Below are 20,477 nucleotides of genomic sequence, written 5' to 3'. Positions count from 1 at the left end.
CTAGGACTCCTCGCAGACGGGTCTTTTCTTCTTTGCAGGTCATGAAGATTACAGTTTAGTATTGCTTCCTTATCAGCCCATTGTTTTGGATTAGTGGTTCAGTGGCAGCAGTAGCGAGTGCTTGCTTGTTTAAAGTGGCGTTTCGAGCGCTATGTGGCGTTGTCTACAAACCCGTCTTTGGTAAGTATTTGGATCTCTCTTCTATTACTCGTCTTTGGTAAGTCTTTGGTAAGTTTCGTGGAGTTCACCGAGAGCTAACTACTCTAGAGACAACACAGAAGGCAATAAGGAGAACCTCACTGTCCCGTGATTCATCGTTAAAGGTGAGAACATCAACCGGTTTCCAAAGGATTTCGAAAAATGAGCTAGCAGAACGTGTCAGGTTTAGTGGACGAGCGAAACTAAGTTGTAATAGTTTGAATTTAGATATTTGTTCAAAGTGGATTTGTAACCGGATCTGATTTGCCTGTTTTTACAGATCATATAAATATATAAATCTAAAAAAATTGGATGAGCAGGTTGAAGAATTGTTCAGTGGTCTGGAAATTGGGACTTTCCACTTTAGGACTGAGCATTTTAATTTTTTATCCACTAGATTTGATTTGATTGGTTATTGGTTTCGATTATATCGAAAAAGATTAGACATTTACACATTTTTGGAGCAATACAAATACTAAAATTAATATTCGTTAAAAATGAAAAAAACCACAAGAATTATAAATATTTAAGAGGTACTATCCGCTCCTCTTTGAATATATATCTAACTTAAACATAGAATTTTAAGTGTATGAATTAATATAATTATTATTTAACATATGCTGTAATAAATTATATTCACATTATTACATATAAAAATATTAATTCAAGAAAAAAAATTATTTATAATAATTATTACTTTCTCTTAAGTTTTGTCTTTTTAGTTTTTCTATTTAAAATTTAATGAACATATGCTATCACTGCTTTTTTTTTATATATTACATAAAATATTTGTAAGAAAAAATTTGCATTGATTTTTTTTATAAATTATTTCCTTTAAATAAAGATAATGAGATTTTTTGTTAGATATGCGTAGTTATTCATATATATATCTATAAATATTCATATATTTTTAGATATTCATATTTTTCTGGAATAAAACAAATAAAGAATTACATATTTATAAAACACGAAAAAGCATAAATACTAAAAATGATAGTATTTACTAATTAGGACCGAAAACTCCGAACCCGTCCAACTTTAAAAATTATCGGTTTTGGATTTTGTTTTATAAACCCAAAAATGAGTTTTTCGGACTAAACTCATTTGGACTTCAGATATGAGGTAGGGCCTATCCAAATATTTTCAGATCGGTTCTAATCTAGATCTTCTAATCAGATTAAAATATCCAGGCCTAGGCAATTCACGTCACCTAATTGCACCACACTGCACGTTTGATAGAATCTCTTTTGTAGATCTGCACTGTACGAAACCACGTGCAATGAGTAATCCATGTTCTCAATGAACGGCTCTTAATATACATCAAAGTTCAAATTTAATAAATTCAAATAAATTATCTTGCAGAGAAAAAAAACTGAGACAATGTAAAGGTAAATCAGCAGAATTTTGAAATTTGATCCGGATCTGTGGTGGTACATATAAAATCGGTGATCCAAATATAATCCATTTTAGATTTAATGAAAAATTCATTATTTAAAATTACATTAAAATTCGCAAAACCCACGAAAATCTATAATTCAACAATCGGTTGAACCACTAATTAAAAAAAAGTCTTTTACTTATTTTTTGATTTTTAATTATTTTATTTAAATATGTTTTTATTCAAATTGAAAATATTAGGTTTTCAGAGTTTACTAATATCTTTTTTTGTCAACTGATTTTACTAATATATTTTTCTACTATCGAATGTCATTTGTGATTTTTTAAGATTTTGAAGAAGATTTGTGTCATCTGAAAAATGAAGTGAACGATGATAAAGAAAACCAACATTAGTTGATGTAACCTGGTCGGTATTAATTTATTTTTGTTATCGACAATCTATTATTACAGTTTAATATTTAACTTTTGTTTTTTTGATTTAAAGTTTAATTTTACTATTCATATATCACATTTAAATGATTATGGATTTCAAGTCTTGATATTTTTATTAGATGTTATAACTCTTAAATTATTTCAAAAATGTTAAATAATTTGAATTATTTTTGATATTTTGTATGTTAAACGAAAATAAAATAAAGAAACTCAAGTTAGGTGTTTTCTAAATATTTTTAAGACGTAAAATATGTATTATATTTTTAATATCAATATATATTATTATATAATTATTAGTTAATATATTTACCAGTGGTTCGTTCGTAGCCGACCTAATAATCCGATGACCCGATAAGTTGCCTGGTTCAATATTTGTGTAAGGTTTTAAAACATTGTAAATGTTCTAATCCTAGTGTTCTTGTCTTAGAACAGATCAAACTAAAAAGAGAGAGAGAGAGAGAGAGAGAGAGAGAGAGAGAGAGAGAGAGAGAGAGAGAGAGAGAAGAGAGAGAGAGAAGAGAGAGAGAGAGAGAGAGAGAGAGAGAGAGAGAGAGAGAGCCGTATGGCTTAGAGTGAATGAATTGTTATTATTCCATGAGTAATGAGTTCCTTATATAGGATTACATAACTTGGAGACAAAGTCTAATAACTTGGAGTAGGGAACAAGTAACTTGGAGTAGGGAACAAGTAAATCTAGAACATTCCATAATAGACATCACACAATATTCATAACACTTCTCCTTGATGTCCATTATGCGTGTAAGATGCTATCTCGTTAAAAACCGAGATTGTAATGCCATAACCGTTTAGAGTTTGTAATGCGTTTGGAATACTGCCTCGTTAAAACCTTTCCATGGTAAACCCAAAAACCCAATGTGGTAAAAACGGGAAGCCATGGATAGGAAAAAGAGTACAGCCGCATTACTTCCTCTGAAGTGAACATCACTGAAGGCTTCTCAGCGATCGCATACCAATCTGCTGCATAAGCTTCCTGAACGTGCATGTTGGTAATGCCTAAGTGAAGAGGTCGGCTGAGTTCTCGCTGGATCTGACTTAGAGGACCTTGACCTCTCCTTCTTTCTGAAGATCGTGGGTGAAGAAGAACTTGGGGAGAACATGCTTAGTCTTGTCACCCTTGATGTAACCATCTTTGAGCTGAGCAATGCAGGCCGCATTGTCTTCGTAAAGAACGGTCGGCTCGTCTTTACCATCCGTGATCCCACATGATGTCCGAATATGGTGTGTCATGAGTCTCAACCAGACACACACTCTCTGCTTGCTTCATGGATCGCCAATATCTCCGAGTGATTGGATGATGTGGCTGATATAGTCTGCTTGACTGATCTCCATGAAATGGTCGTGCCTCCATATGTGAAAACATAACCGGTTTGAGACTTAGCACTGTGTGGATCGGACTGGTAACCTGCATCAGCAAAATGCTTTCATGATATTCATGGTCCATTCGGATCATATGGTTTATCTCTCTTAGATAAGTTCGACCATGAATGTCTTTGTATGTCCATGATCTGTCCGGATCATGACATCATCCATAATCCATCCGGATTATGTTCTTGTCCATTATATATCTTATTCATATCCTTTGACCAAAACTCTTTATGAACTTTTAGTATATGTCCATGGTCTGTTCATGAAGTGGCTATTGTGTTATAGTTTGAAGCTTAATCAAAACTAAACCACTTTTTGGTCAATAGGACGTTCCTCTCACTTGGATGGTTTAGGTCGGATTTAAGACCTAGAGGAACTGGTCGGAACAAGCTGGACGGGATGGATTGGTCGGGACCAATGGTGATTAAGGTCGAACTAGGTCGGACATGATCCTAGTCGGTATGGTTCCCTTTGGTCGTGAATCTGATGGATTCTCAGACCATTTGATCAATCTATTCTTGGTACGTTGGATCATAGATCCCAATATTCATATACGGCTAATGATCTCTACTATAGATCATCGTAGTCTCTTCATAGCCTTTCCAAGAATCAATCATCTTAATCATCCTTTCTTTAAGTATAAACACAAGGAATATATTGACTACTATATGGACTGATCAGAAACGTTCTTATAGAACTTTCTACTAAGCATCACTTAGTCTTATCATATCGTGTGTACATACACGCATGCAGCTGCATTTCAGTCCATGAACAACGCAGGAACTATGTTGTTCTAAGAGAACTTCTTTCTTATTTCTCAAGGTATCTTATGTTACCTTTATATCCAGTGATATATCCAATGTCTACTACATCTTCCTTAGATGTCCAAATCTTTATTAATTTCGATATTGGGTAGTAGCATTCACCACCTAGGAATTTATTTCCTTGTTCCTTAGTCCCTGTGAGTATCCTTGTGTGATCAAGCCATTCCTTTTGAATGCTTTATGTAGCAACATGTACGACCACTTGTCTGTACTTTCATGTTCTACAGCTCACGATTTTCTTTTCCTCACAAGACTCATCTGTTCACTGGTTAGATGGCGTCTATCTTATGTTTTTGGCCAATACGCCCATCTCATACATTCTTTGGGTTTAACTCCACGTCCCATTTTATTCTCTATGAGTACTCTTACGTGGGTTAGTGATCCTCGCATATCTCTTATGCTCAAGTGCTTTCTCTTTATCACTTATGAGTGTGTGTATGTGTCGACACCTTATATAATGTTCCATCGCGTTCTATCGCGTTCTAGACATGATACAATCGATTGAGATTTTATTCTTATCAGGATCATTGAATACTTTGTAGTTTGCAAGGCTACACTGTATGATACCTGTACCTTAGGACCGGCCGGTCTTATCTCATTGTCTAGTATGGTTTCTCTTTCATGAACCCGGATCTATCATTATGAGCACCTTATCTCTTTCTATCCGAGGTTCCTTGTATATGGAACATACTGGTCTATCTTGTATAGACTTCTACAGCAACTTGATTATGTCTCTACTAGGACATTTATATAGTGGTGCTAAGCTGGTATGACTTAGTCATTCTTTCGGGTATGTCTGGCTATCATTCTTTCTTTGTTTATGGACGTCCAGTACATATATATCTGGTCCGAGGATCTTTGCCAAGACTTGGATGGTTAAAACCATTCCACTTTCACTTTCTATTTACCAGCTTATAGCTTTCTCCATGATGTTGGATAGTCGGATTCATCTTGTATGTAATCTGTGTACCTTGGCCACAATATGATCACCTTTGTTTGGCTCATGGTCTCATTGAATTCATGGGAGAAAGATCATGTTCTCTTATCCAACATATATTTCCGATTTTCATCTCATCCTTAGATGAGGTATTCCATCCTAGATGGCACATAGGTATGTGGTGGTTTATCCATAAAGTCTTAGGATGGTCTATATCTGGATTATGATCCTTTATCATCTTTAGACGGGAATATCTATGCTCACTTTATATGGCCTGATGTATCTTATCTTTCATACATGTATTCTTGTGGTGTACCCAAGCTTATAGACTCTTGAAGTCTCAACCTTATAGGTTATGCCTTATACGGCCAAGCTATAATGTCTTATGGCCTTTGGCCAGGCTTATCATGTTCGGGTTTTATAGTATGGTCATGGACCATACGGAGTGTTTATTCTCCCCCTCATGAACATGCTATAAAATACATTTGTTTGTCCTCACTTAAACGTAATGCTTGGACGGCCAGCATGGTTTTAGACCATGTTACACGAATTTGTTGTCTGGTCATGATCACGGGTTTTGTCCTCACTACCCTTATGATCAGATTGTACTTTCGTGTTGCTTGGAACAATGAAGCCTACTGAGTTTCCCTTGTGTACATGTTTCACAACGTGAGATCTTATGGGATAACTCTTTGTGCCTTAGTAATTTTAAACTTTGCATCAAGTTCGGACCAGGATGGCTAATCCGGTCAAGCCATAAAGTGTATAAATTCGTTGGTGAACCTTACTGGTTACCTAGGCTTTTATGCCTTATCACACTGATCCTTAGCATAGTATTAGATCAGTAGGGAGAATGTAGTCTCGACCTCTTTTATATGTATGCCTTTGGCGATTTTCATTAGCTAAAGGAACATTTCCTTTTTCTTTACTTTGCCCATTGGTTTATTATTGAAACCATTTTGATGTGGCTTGTAATGCCATTTCGACCTTTACTCCCTCTTCGACCATGATTGGATCTACAACCACGGTTATTATGGTATCCTTGTCCACGGCCAGTGGAGATTTTGGGTCTCTCTCAATGGGTCTTAGGTGATAATTTCGTGCCTCTTAAGGCCGTGCCTTAGGCGCAGTGGTCTAGACATACTCTTCTCGAGTTTTCATTCTCATATGTCAATCAAAAATATTTTTCAAGCAAATCAATCAATGAAGATAAAATAAAAACTTTTATTAATGCTATAAAATTTTGAATGACAAAACACCAAATCATAAGTATGAAAATGTTTAAAGGTTTTAGACAATGGTCTAGCCAGCCACTCCATCTGTCACTTTGGACGTGGCTCCCATGGATTATTCATCATCACTATCTGCCTCATAGCCGCTCATATCATCTTTCATCTGATTCATCTGTTCATTTTGAGATAAGTATAAGAACAGATCGTTGTATGTGGTGAAACCTTTATCTCGATAGGTTAGTTGTAGGAATAGATCTTTTGGATCTGCTGTGGAGAAAACTTTTTCAAGTAATTCCTCCTCTGTCAACTTTTCACCACAAAACATCAGTGTATGAGCTACTTTGGATAGAGCATAATTGTATTTTTCCACGGACCCAAAGTCCCGGAAACTGAGGCTCATCCACTCATGCCTTGCCTTTGGTAATATCACCTTAGTGTATTTGGACTTTAACTCTGTCCAAAGGCATCGAGAACTTTGTATACCTTGGTACTGATTTCTCAGTTCCACATTGAGATGATGGCGCATTACTGTTAATGCCTTATATTTCTCATTCTCGGTTCCATGATCATCCTTGATGATACATTCACTAAGACCTTCTATCGTTAGTATAACCGAGATATTTATTGCCCATCTTAGATAGTTCTCTCCAGAGATATCTAGGGTATCATAGTCCATGGGTTGGAATCTCAACATCTGAAATCATATCAAAATGATTTAAGTGTTAGTAGATACAATTTCTGATGCCATTCGGCTATACAAGAAATAAAAGGCACTCGGCCAGTATGTAAACAATAAAGTCATATGGCTTGTGTGACCAATGCCATTCGGCTATTACACAATTAAGATCACACGGCCAGCAAACAAATAAGAGGGCCACACGGCCAGTTTGCATTCTCATTAGAAATTTACTTTCTCGTAACTCATCCATCTCTTAATCAACTTGTTTGATTTATAAATCCCTTGAAAATAGTGGGATGGACGAGTGCATGGTCTAGCCATACCATATGGTATGCTACATCGACCCATGCGGTTTAATGGTCTAGTAGTACCATTCAGTACACTTCCTCGACCAAATAAAATGGATCATGATTTAGCTGCACTGTGGTGCGCATCATCCATCACCAGTGATTGTGGATCACCGTGGATCATCGAGAATCATCGTGGATCACCTTGGATCACTGATCATCATAGATCATCGCGGATCATTGAGGATCATCATGGATCATAGATCATCGCGGATCATCGTGGATGATCACCGTGAATCACGGGTGAAAAATCTAGTTGCACCTGAGGGTGAACATCATCGACCATTGATTTTGTTTTATGGTCTAATTGTACTTAAGAGTACGTATCATCGACCTTTACTTCATATGGTCTAGTCATACCTATTGGTATGCATCATTGACCTAAAAGAAAAATCATGGTCTAGCTACACTATGGTGTGCATCATCGACCAAAAGATGTGGAAAACATTAACCTTATGTTTTGTTTGGACATATAGCGTGTCATCCTTAAAGGGGTATCACTTGTTGTCCATACAAAACGAAAGTCATGTAATCACATGCTTTATATTTTAGGGTTTAGGGTTTCTTAAAATCGGACTTAAACTTTAAGGATTAGGGTTTAAAATTCAAATCTGATTTTAGGATTAGGTTAAACATTGACCTTAAATTTTGTTTGGACATATAGCGTGTCATCCTTAAAGGGGTATCACTTGTTGTCCATACAAAACTAAAGTCATGTAAAACTATTAAAGGTTTAGGGTTTTGATTTTAAAATAAAACAAGAACTAAAATCAACCAAATCAAATCGCAAAACCTTTTAAATCGGATTTAAGATGAAGAGAAGTTTGAAATCTGAATTGCTTGAACCACAAGTAAAGATTAGGGTTCTTGAGATCTTACCTTTAACTTTGCCGATCTTTTCTTTGGTTCCTTTCTTAGAAACTATTGATGGTTGATCTTGGAGCTGGATCGTGCTGATAACGTGTTCTAATCCTAGTGTTCTTGTCTTAGAACAGATCGAACTAGAGAGAGAGAGAGAGAGAGAGAGAGAGAGAGAGAGAGAGAGAGAGAGAGAGAGAGAGAGAGAGAGAGAGAGAGAGAGAGAGAGAGAGAGAGAGAGAGCCGTATGGCTTAGAGATGAATGAATTGTTATTATTCCATGAGTAATGAGTTCCTTATATAGAATTACATAACTTGGAGACAAAGTCTAATAACTTGAAGTATGGAACAAGTAACTTGGAGTAGGGAACAAGTAAATCTAGAACATTCCATAATAGGCATCACACAATATTCATAACAGTAAATTAGTTAAACATCTAGGCAGAGGCAGAGGACAATTATTACATGGGTCCACACTAGCCTATGTTTTCCGGGTTCATATTTTTTTTTTGTATAAACTAAGACTATCTCTTAAGCTCCGACATCGGCTTGTTTAATTCGTTTTACATCTCTTTCTTGCATCTGTTTTGTTTCCAGTTGCTGTTTTATTGCCAATTTATTTTGAATATGGCAAGGTTTTTTAATGTTCTTTTGTATGTTTCTTCCAATTGGTTTGGAAAGACAAAACTTTCGGTTCAGTTGAACTGCTTAGAAAAGTTAATTGACAGATCTACTGCGGATGGTGGCGACGGGTCTTACCGGCTTCAATCGTTGATGGTTCTTCATTCGATGGTGATGGAGTTCTTGCTGCAAACTATGGTTACTTCGAAAGACAGCATGAAGTTATGGAACGGTAATCTCTTTGACTCTGATAATAGAGCAAAATAGAGAGTTGTCTTATCTCGGTGGCTCCTACTGGAGTAATAAAAAGAGAATGACAATCGTTTTCAACTCACTCTGAAGCGTGGTGCTTTTGGACTAATATGAAGGTTATCTCTTTTGAGGTTCATCTATTCCAGAAGCAAATATAAAAAAGCTTTTATATGAAAAATATTTAGTCATCCATACGCAAAATAGATGTGTTAGTTTATTTTGGATCCCTACTGGTGCATCCCTTTTCTATGTTGTTTTGCTGGTTCTCATTGTTTAGAACTTTTTGCCTTGAAGGCTAATAATATAATTCAGTGACAAAAAAAAAACTAAGACTATCTCTAATTCATCTCTATTTTCATCTTTATATTTTCCTCTTAAATAAAAATCTCTATTATAGAAGTAGATTTGTTATAATGTATACCTCTATAATACAGTTCTATTTATAGAAGAAAATATAGAGATACTATTTTCACTTCTAAATACAGAGATAAAAAAATATTCTTCAATATTTTCTTCTAAAACCAATCTTTAAGTAAAGATCAAATGACGACTATTTGGTGCATTAAGTTAGTTGTAATCCAGACTAGATCTTGATCCGCGCTTTGGAAGCGCGGAATATTTTACTATGAAAAATTTCACTAATAACTCAACAAATATTTTGGTAACTTTTAAAGAGTGTATTTAAAATATTTTTGTATTTAAATCAGTGTTTTTAATTCAACCCGATTGTGATTATACCGGTTAATCCGGAGATCTAACAATTCAATTTGGGTTTTTAAAATATTCATATTAAAAAATCACTAAAACCCGAGACTAATTGATTGAACTGATGAATGACCGATATGTAATCTAATTTGATTTAAATTGTAATAGTTTCATAATTTTTAATCTTATAATCCAAATTTTAAATTTCATTATTTTGCAATTTATGAAATTATGACATTTCTACAAAATTTTAAAGAGAAATGATGTATATAAAATAACTAAGATTAATTATTGTATTGTTTGGAAACATTGATAGCAGTATATAAAATATATTGTTTGGAAACATTGATAGTAGTATAAAGAATAAAGTATATTGTTTGGAAAAATAGATAGTAGTATAAAGAAAAGAACATTAGTGATTTAATGTAGATTTAACTATAAAGTATAAAGTGTATTTAATTTAAAAACTTACAAAATAAATGTTAGGTCCAACAGAATGTTTCTGTTTTAATAAGATAGATTATTTCAAAAATGTTAAATAATTTGAATTATTTTTGATATTTTGTATGTTAAACAAAAATAAAAATAAAGAAACTCAAGTTAGGTGTTTTCTAAATATTTTAAGACGTAAAATATGTATTATATTTTTAATATCAATATATATTATATATAATAAATTAGTTAATATATTTACCAGTGGTTCGTTCGTAGCCGACCTAATAATCCGATGACCCGATAAGTTGCCTCGTTCAATATTTGTGGTAAGGTTTTAAAACATTGTAAATTAGTTAAATATCTAGGCGGAGGCAGAGGACAATTATTACATGGGTCCACACTAGCCTATGTTTTCCGGGTTCATATTTTTTTTTGGTATAAACTAAGACTATCTCTAATTCATCTCTATTTTCATCTTTATATTTTCCTCTTAAATAAAAATCTCTATTATAGAAGTAGATTTGTTATAATGTATATCTCTATAATACAGTTCTATTTATAGAGATACTATTTTCACTTCTAACTACAGAGATAAAAAAATATTCTTCAATATTTTCTTCTAAAACCAATCTTTAAGTAAAGATCAAATGACGACTATTTGGTGCATTAAGTTAGTTGTAATCCAGACTAGATCTTGATCCACGCTTTGAAAGCGCGGAATATTTTACGAGAAAAATTTCACTAATAACTCAATAAATATTTTGGTAACTTTTAAAGAGTGTATTTAAAATATTTTTGTATTTAAATCAGTGTTTTTAATTCAACCCGATTGTGATTATACCGGTTAATCCGGAGATCTAACAATTCAATTTAGGTTTTTAAAATTTTCATATTAAAAAATCACTAAAACCCGAGACTAATTGATTGGACTGATGGATGACCGATATGTAATCTAATTTGATTTAAAATTATAATAGTTTCATAATTTGTAATCTTATAATCCAAATTTAAAGTTCATTATTTTGCAATTTATGAAATTATGACGTTTCTACAAAATTTTAAAGAGAAAATGATGGATATAAAATAACTAAGATTAATTATTGTATTGTTTGGAAACATTGATAGTAGTATATAAAATATATTGTTTGGAAACATTGATAGTAGTATAAAGAATAAAGTATATTGTTTGGAAAAATAGATAGTAGTATAAAGAAAGGAACATTAGTGATTTAATGTAGATTTAAGTATAAAGTATAAAGGTGTATTTAATTTAAAAACTTACAAAATAAATGTTAGGTCCAACATAATGTTTCTGTTTTAATAAGATAGATTAATAGTATTTTTTGTCAAAGATTAATAGTATTTATTTAATAAGTTCATTTACAAAGATATTATAATTATATCAATAGGAATATTCCAAATGCCACCAAATTTTTATTTTTAAAATTCACATCTTCAAAAATATTCTTAAAATACTCCATTAAGGTAGACTAACTAAAATTTTAGAAATTATTTAGAAATATTTTGTGGTATCTTTTGGGAGAAAAATTAAGAAAACTGTATTTTTAGAACGTCATTCGTTTTCATTCTCCACCATGTATTGAGGATCTTTCTTTGCCAAACACAGTTTATTAGTTATAAATCTATCTTATTAAAACAGGAACATTACAACTTTTTCTAGGTGGATTTTTAAAGATGGACCTCATATATTTAAATTAAATGTCTCAATCTTTATATATAATATGTACCATAGTCTAACTTTGCATTGATGTATTTCCTTAAATACAGTTCTTCTTTTTGTCCATATAACATATATGATTTTTACATTTATTACATGTCGATTTAAATAAGATATATACTAAGAATACTAAAAATATTAATCGTTCTATAATTACCCTATACAATTCATTTTAAATTGATCAGTATACTTTATTGGCCATATTAATTTTATTAGTACGAATAACATTAGGTAGATAAGTCATAGACACATACATAAAGATATGACTATTCTTATAACTACGTTGGGTCTAATCTACTTTCTAAAACAAATAACACATAGCTTCATATATTGTATAGAATATAGTAATATTGTATAGTATTATACTTATACAATAATACTAAAAACAAACCAAACTGAAATATAAATATATATCGAAAATGCTTTGAACCATTACACACAAAATATAGTGGACCTCAGAGATAAAATTCACTTTGAAATTACATAATAATTATTTAAAAAAATTAAATTCCGTAATGTACTAAAAACATAAGTTTTATATAAAATTTTGTGTTACAATAAAAAGACACAACTCGCACTTGCAAAATGTTATTTTACATACGAAAGACAGTTTTGATATTGTTCTTTAAACATAAAATTGAATTATACAAACTCGATACTACATAAAACTAAACAATATAGAATACATTTAAAAAATAAAACCCGTGTGGGTGTGCATATGTTTATATAATATATAAATATATTATGTTACACATATTTTCATATAAATAATACCCCAATGTAAGTTTTGTATGATAAATATTGAAAATACAAAATATATAACACTATATATTTTAAATAATACAGAAAAAATCTACTTCATGTTATCTTAAAATTTAAAAATTAAATTTAGTAATTAAACACATTACTTATTTAAACACATTAGTACACATTGTTATTTATCAAAACTTATATTAATACACATTGGCGATCATGTATAACATTTAGTAAAAACAAAGATAAAAAAAAATGACTCCCTCTCGGTCGAGCGGGTCATGATCTAGTGTTTCTTATAAAATTACGGCAATGAATGTTTATGTCGGTATAGAAGTTCCACTATGAGGGACGATATTTTCGTCACCATTCACTTTACTTTTTGGTGTGTAAATTTTGGTTTTAAAAATATATAAATATAAAATAATAAAGAGCAGTACAGCAGTACTAGTATATACTGTTTTTGTGTCAAAAACGCATCTACGGTGAAAAGAAGTAACAAAGTGTGTTTTGATTTACTATCCAAGGTAAAATTCTCTTTTAAATTGTTTTCCTCCTTTTTCAATTCTTGAAAAAATATTGAATATTGGTTATATACTCAATAATAGTATATTAAGTTTCACATCATATTTACAACATATGTATGTTCAATAAAATCTGTTACAAGTGAATATGGATTTTAGTTAACTTTTAATTATTTAATAAATTGCTTTGTATACATTTATTTATTAAACTTTTATATTATGTTTAAATATTTTAGTTAGTTTTACTTTATATATATGAATATAAATATGTTCACTCAATTTCATCAATACTACTTTCTAAAAATAATTGCATTTGCTGATGATTTGAAGATTATTTTAAAAAATAAATAAATATTTTAACAGATCTGATATTCGTATAAATGGTAAGATTTACAAAACAATGATAATATTCAACAAAGATCTATAAAAAAACAATCAACACAAATAAATAATCAACATGGATCTTTAAAAAATACCCAAAAATAATTATTTGTATTGGTATTTCAATAAAAATATTAAATTATTAAATTATTTATAAAAGCTGCATAATAAAGATTCAATTGTAAAATTTTGGCATTTATTTTTACATTTTGTTTTGAAATCACAAACTTAAATTAATTTTTAACGACAACTAGCTTAATAATTATTATTTCAATAAAAATATTTTGGTTAAAAATATTACTAATAACATATTAAATTTCATATTTCAGATATATAATTCATAATATATATATATTCTAAAATTATATTAGTATAACTGTTTTTTAGTTTGTAAAATATATATATTATATATATTTCGCAGTTACACTGTTCATTATGCATGTTTTCATTCACATTTTGTTTTAAACTGCTTATTTTAAACAAACCATAACTATTCTGTAATATGCGTTTCTATTATTTAAACTGCAGTTAAACATACTGTATCTACTCCGTTTTTCCGCTTATTCCACTGTTAACATTCTAAGTCTATGTGTGTTGCTTTTCACGAATGACGTACATATTTGCGTAATAAACTATGAAAATATGTTATGTATATCTAAAAATACTGACAAATCAAATTACAAAGTTAGGTCGGAAGGGCCCATCAAGGCATGACGTACTCTTAATTGTTTTTTTTTCTTCTTCTGAATGGTTTTTATTATATTTTTTTTTTGAATTATACAGAGGTATCCTGACCCTACCGAAGTGGTCCAGACTAGTCACGTGTTGCCACATGTCGGTCCTCTGTCCCTGACGATGTCGAAATGTTAATTCTCCAGTGACCGGGATTCGAGCCCAGGTGGCGGAACTCACAGCTGTGAACTCTTTACCAATTAAGCTAGAAGCTCCGGTTTTTATTATTATTGGTATAGGTAAAAGTGTACAACCAACATATACAAGTGTAAAACCTATACGGACGCACTATCAAGTTATTAATATATAATTACCATGAATACGTAGATTGTGCATACCAAATTACCTGGAGACACATTAACACAAAACTATTCCAATATATGTTCTATATTGAAAATTACAAAAAATAGGCAGCTAAATGAGTCACAAAAACAAAAAGGTTGCCTCCAAGGCTAAAAAAAGGCTCCAACTTTGAGAAAGAAATAGAATAGTGGAAAGATGAGAAGAAAAGTAACTCTTTATAAATTAGGAAAAAAAAAAACACTGCATGCAACCACAGGCTGTGGTCCATAGCCCATGGTCGGATTAGGGTGTGCATGAATCGAATATCAAGGTTTTAGGAAATATTTGTGATTTAATTTGTTTCATCCGAATAATTAACTATTCGATCCGATTCGAACTGTAGCCAATATCCCAAATATCCATTTTTATTTTTAACTAGATATCCGATTTTATCTGTAATCGTAAACTAAAAATAAAGTAAAAAATATAAAAATAATATTCCCCCTGTTTTTTGTATGATGTTTCGTATAAACAAACAAATTAAAAAATTACCTTTATAAAAAGCATTAAATTATAACAAAAATAACCAAAAATAATTAATCATTTCTATTGTGAAAAAATAAAATATAAACTACACATAAATTTTAATATTTTAATCAATTATTTTAATAGTTTTACATATAAAGTTTCAAAACATCATACAAATTGAAACAAAAATATCTTTTTAAACGGCATACAAAAAGAAACAGAGGAAGTAATATTTTATTACAAAAGTAAAATTTTATTTACTTTTAAAAGTTTCAAATAAATAATTTAATAAATATAGTAAATAAAAATACTGTAAATTGATATAAAATATAATAGTTATATATATAATTCTTTAAATATATGTAAATATATGCATATAGCGGATCAAAATGGATATATGTTTCTAAAATATTAGTATTTGTGATTTTATTCGTTTTACGGATATTGTATATTATTATTTGTTTTACTTTGTAGAGTAATGAATATCTGAATTTTTCAGTTTGAATCAAAATTTACGGATATTTTGCCAAATACCATATATTAGACCATTCCTTTTTTATCAGTTAAGCGAATAATCATTTACCAAGTTTTTTTATCAGTTAGTTAAAAATTGGTAAGAAAGTGATGTCATATAGAATTTAGGGTTATTATAATTCGAGGTATTAATATATAAATATCTCAATGATGTAACTGATGACAATTTTCCAAACAAGGATTGTTTTATATTCATTGAAACCTCCTTATAGAAGTTTAAACATGTAATGGACGTATCATTGGGTCACTTATGTTATTATTATAGAATTTGATAAAATTATAAGTGACTTATAAGTCAGCATTTCCTACAAATTATTAATTTACTCTCGAAATCCTTTTGTAGTCGGTAAATATCAGATCAACCTAATTGTATAATTAGTAAGGTTGTATTTCATTTTTTAAGTTTAAAATTAAAATTTTATTTTTTCATTTTTGAGAGAATTTCTAATTTTTCAGAATTTTTAATTTATCCATAGTGAAAAATTAGAAATCACTACACACGAGCCAAAAGAAATAAAACATGCCAGATCATGACATGTTTTTGGCGACAAGTTTTCTTCATGATCAAGCTGAGCTCATCTCAACCCGCTAGTGTGGATAAAAATATAGCAACCTAGAATAGGATATGTGAGAAAATTGTCAATATGTTTATCATTGTCTTATTTTCATTTTTAAAAAAAATTTACAGGTAAAATTACTATCCAGAAAAAAATCCAGTGTCAAAAGAAATACTATTTTGAGTATAATCAATATTTTTTCATTTCATTTCTAAAAATAACTAAACCGAAATAGATATGATTTTTCTGGGATAACATTAGGTTTTCAAAACTAATACCTATGTCAAACCAACGAAAGGATACTCAAACTGAAACTGAGCAAAAGCAATTATCGCTATATCAAATGGATCTTGAGAAAAAAATTACAGTAAAAACTCTATCAATTAATATTTAATAAATTAATAAACATCATAAATTAATAAAATTTCTGATCCTAAGTTAGACCGATTCAAAATTTGACAGAAATCGAAAGATAATTAGATAATAATTTTTTAGAAATTTTATGTAAATATATGGTCCAACTAAAATTATAAATTAAGAATTTATATATACATACATTTTATATGTGTACAAACAAAACATTAATTGTTTGGTTTATATTCACAATATAATTATTTTATATTTTATTAACACTTATATTTTAATGATATTTAAAAATTATATCTGAACCAACATTTAAATTCTATGAAACATATTTTGTATATACCGTTTAATATAATAAAAACTGTATGAATGTCACATTTAAAAACTTTAATTACAGTATATACAAAAAAATCAAATATTTTTCTTATTTAAAAATATATATATTTAAAATACAAAAATCTAAAAAGGAAAATTTTCTTGTAAATTAATAACTCTATAAATTAATAATGTTATGAGTATGACATTTTATTAATTTATAGAGTTATTAATTTACAAGAAAATTTTCCTTTTTAGATTATTGTATTTTAAATATTTATATATTTTTAAATAAGAAAAATATTTGATTTTTTTGTATATACTGTAATTAAAGTTTTTAAATGTGACATTCATACAGTTTTTATTATATTAAACGGTATATACAAAATATGTTTCATAGAATTTAAATGTTGGTTCAGATATAATTTTTAAATATCTGAATTATTAATGTTATGACTATGACATTTTATTAATTTATAGAGTTTTTACTGTATATCTGAATTATTTAAACTGAAATTGCATTCATTAACCAAACAAAAATTCATAATTCACTAACAAACCAAAATTATACCCTTTCTCCTCTTGTCTCTTCTATTTTTGTCTACAAAACTAATTTCTCTTTTTGGTTATTTCACAAATAAACCCTTACCAAAAATTTAAAAAAAATTGAACAAGAACAAGTATCCCAATTTCCTGATCTAGTAGTTACATATGTTATTGTCAGCTATGCCAAAAAGCGATAGAGGGTTGAGAAACAGTTCTTAAAATTCATTTAGAAGATCTTCAGAGAGATAAAGCTGGAATGTTAAAACAGCCGAGAATGTTAAAACAGCCGAGAAGATCCATTCCTTACCCCCAATGGGGTAACTACATGGTTCTTTACCTGTAGGAGAACAGTTTGCCATCCGAAACATTCCGATCTCCCCTCTTTGTAAGCGCTGCAACACAGAAGAATCAATCCTCCATCTGCTCTTCCAATTCCCTTATGCGCAAAAAGTGTGGGAACTGGCTCGACTATCATCTCCCTTCAATCCGCAGGCCTTCACAACTTGTCAATCAGCTTGGGAAAGAGCAAGACAGATCCATTCCTTACCCTCGACAGGACTTGAAGCGGGATCACTAGCCTCCTGGATCGTATGGTGCCTCTGGATATCTCGAAATAAATGGGTCTTACAAAATCGAAACTTCACACCGGAGGAGACGATCGCGAAAGCCCTCTCTGACGCTCGTGAATGGAAACTGGCCCAACAACCACCATCTCCTCCCACCCGAAGCCTCCGATCAGATCGGAACCAAACCCTAACCATGCCGGATTGTGCTCAATCTACACCGATGCAGCGTGGAACCCTGTGACGGGACATGCAAGGCTTGGTTGGGTTCTTGATGAGCTGGCCTCTCCATCTCAACACCTATGTGACCTCTACCTTTGTATCGTCCCCCTTTTGGCAGAATCATTGGCTGTACTGGCGGCCATAACCTTTGCTCACTCTCGAGGGATCGACTCCATTCAACTCCATTCAGACTCTCAGACCCTGATCAATACGATCAACCGACGGGACATGAATTTGGAGATCTTCGACATCCTTCAAGACATCTATCTCTTTGCTTCGCTGTTTAAGTCTATCACTTTTATTTTTATTCCAAGAGCTGCAAATGTCTTAGCGGACTCAATTGCTAAACAGACCCTATGGGCCCTAAACTCTATCTAGTTTTCTAATGAAATCAGTTTGAATAAAAAAAAGATCTTTAGAGAGAAATGCAGCTAATCTTTATACCTAAGGTAAACTCTTAAAGTAATACCAAGTTGCGTATCTAAAATAATACTTTTGATATAACATTCAGAAGACTACCCAAGTTGTCTGAAATGAAGCGTAATTGGTTTGTTTACTTGTTAGTTGTTACAAGGGCGGTCTCAAATTATCTATGGACCCTGATCAAAAAATATTAATGGTATATTTAACGATGTAATAGAATAATTTTAAAAATTTACAGCTTTATTTATATATATTTGACATATTTTTTTGAAACTATCAGCTCTAAATTTAGTACTATATCTAAAAGTTTAAAGTTGTTTATCATCACTTATATATTTATCTAAAAAGTTCTTAATATTTTTTTAAATTTTTCAGTTCGGACTCTGTTCGATCGCTCCACTTGCACGTGCTGTTAGACGGTTCTGGTTGTTACTAGCGACGTCCGGTTTTTAACTTTACTAAGATACGAGACAACACCACAAAAACAAAGAATGAGCTCTTTTTTTTGGGTGTAAGAATGAGCTATTATTGACTACTAACTACTTCACCACTAAGCAAAGCCTCTTTCAAAGAGGGAAAAATAGCTTTATCTTAACTTCTGTTCGGGAAGATCTTGTAAAGGGTTGCATGTCATGTGCTTATGTTAAAAGTAGTTTCATTCTCTGCCTCTTTAAAAGTAGAAAAAAATCTCACATGGTTATCATTAAATGATTTCGTTAATCGTTACGTTGGCAGACGAAACTGATTCTGTTATGTTGCTCAAAGAAGATCGAACTTTTATAAATATATTTGGCTATCTCAAATTGAATTTATTAGAAGTTAGATTTTGAATACAAAGCGGTTTGTTTAAGTTTATATTTTATTTTAGTTCATTGGAAAGTTCAAATGCAAACTTATGTCATTCTATCTTTTTTTGCTGAACAAAATTTAGGTTCATCTTTAAATTCATCACACCTCTTACCACCAATCAAAATATCACCTAGATAATTAATAAAAATATTAAATTTTATTTAAAAAATCTAAAATAATTAAAAAATGATATCAATTTTAGTGACGTTGACGCCATTAACAAACATTATCCTAAATTCTGAATCTAAACTTTAAATTCAAATCCTATACTCTAAATCATAAACCCTAAACCCAAATCGTAAACCTTAAACCATGTATTCTAAACCCAAATCCTAGACCCTAAATCCTAAACCCAAACCCTATACCCTAGGGTTTAGGATTTATATTTAGAATTAGGTTTTAGTATTTAGGATTTAAGGTTTTAGAATTTAAGATTTAGGGTTTTGTTAATGGCGCCAACGTCACTAAAATTGATATTATTTTTTTAAATTATTTTAGATTTTTTTAAATAAAATTTAATATTTTTATTAATTATCTAGGTGACACTTTTATTTGATTGGTGGTAAGAAATATTGTGAATTTAAAGGTTCATTCTAGAGGGTGAACTTAAGTTTTGTTTTTTCTTTTTGGTGGATCAAATCTTATGTTATTCAATCTTTGATTTCAAACTTTAAAGTAGAACATTTTTTTCTTGTTAATTTTTTTGAACAATTTTTTTTCTTCATCTCTTATTGATATCAAGAATGGGTTTGGGTTGTACTTTTAGAATGATTTTTTACTCTAAAAATAAATTTACTCCAAATTTCACTAAAAGTTTATCATCAATGAAATATCTTTTTGAATGGAGAAAAACACAGACTCAT

At 30.7% G+C, this 20,477-nt stretch overlaps 2 protein-coding genes across 2 annotated transcripts; one reads left to right on the top strand and one right to left on the bottom strand.

Annotated features, from left to right (window-relative positions):
• Positions 1 to 6,522: 6,522 nt before the first annotated feature.
• LOC130495670 (uncharacterized) lies at positions 6,523 to 18,032 on the bottom strand. The gene is made up of 2 exons (XM_056987112.1): positions 17,895 to 18,032; positions 6,523 to 7,101 (listed from the first exon to the last, which is right to left on the bottom strand). Exons 1-2 carry the CDS (start codon positions 18,030 to 18,032, stop codon positions 6,523 to 6,525), a joined length of 717 nt encoding a protein of 238 aa, XP_056843092.1.
• A 211-nt stretch (positions 18,033 to 18,243) lies between these two features.
• On the top strand, positions 18,244 to 18,720 carry LOC108808184 (uncharacterized). Its single transcript, XM_018580367.1, has one exon. It carries the CDS (start codon positions 18,244 to 18,246, stop codon positions 18,718 to 18,720), a length of 477 nt encoding a protein of 158 aa, XP_018435869.1.
• Positions 18,721 to 20,477: the final 1,757 nt, after the last annotated feature.

Source organism: Raphanus sativus, chromosome 6 (genome assembly GCF_000801105.2).
Source record: "Raphanus sativus cultivar WK10039 chromosome 6, ASM80110v3, whole genome shotgun sequence".
Taxonomy (NCBI): Eukaryota; Viridiplantae; Streptophyta; class Magnoliopsida; order Brassicales; family Brassicaceae; genus Raphanus; species Raphanus sativus.
The sequence above is the reverse complement of the archived record's forward strand: the minus strand, read 5'-3'. Positions and strand labels throughout refer to the sequence as shown.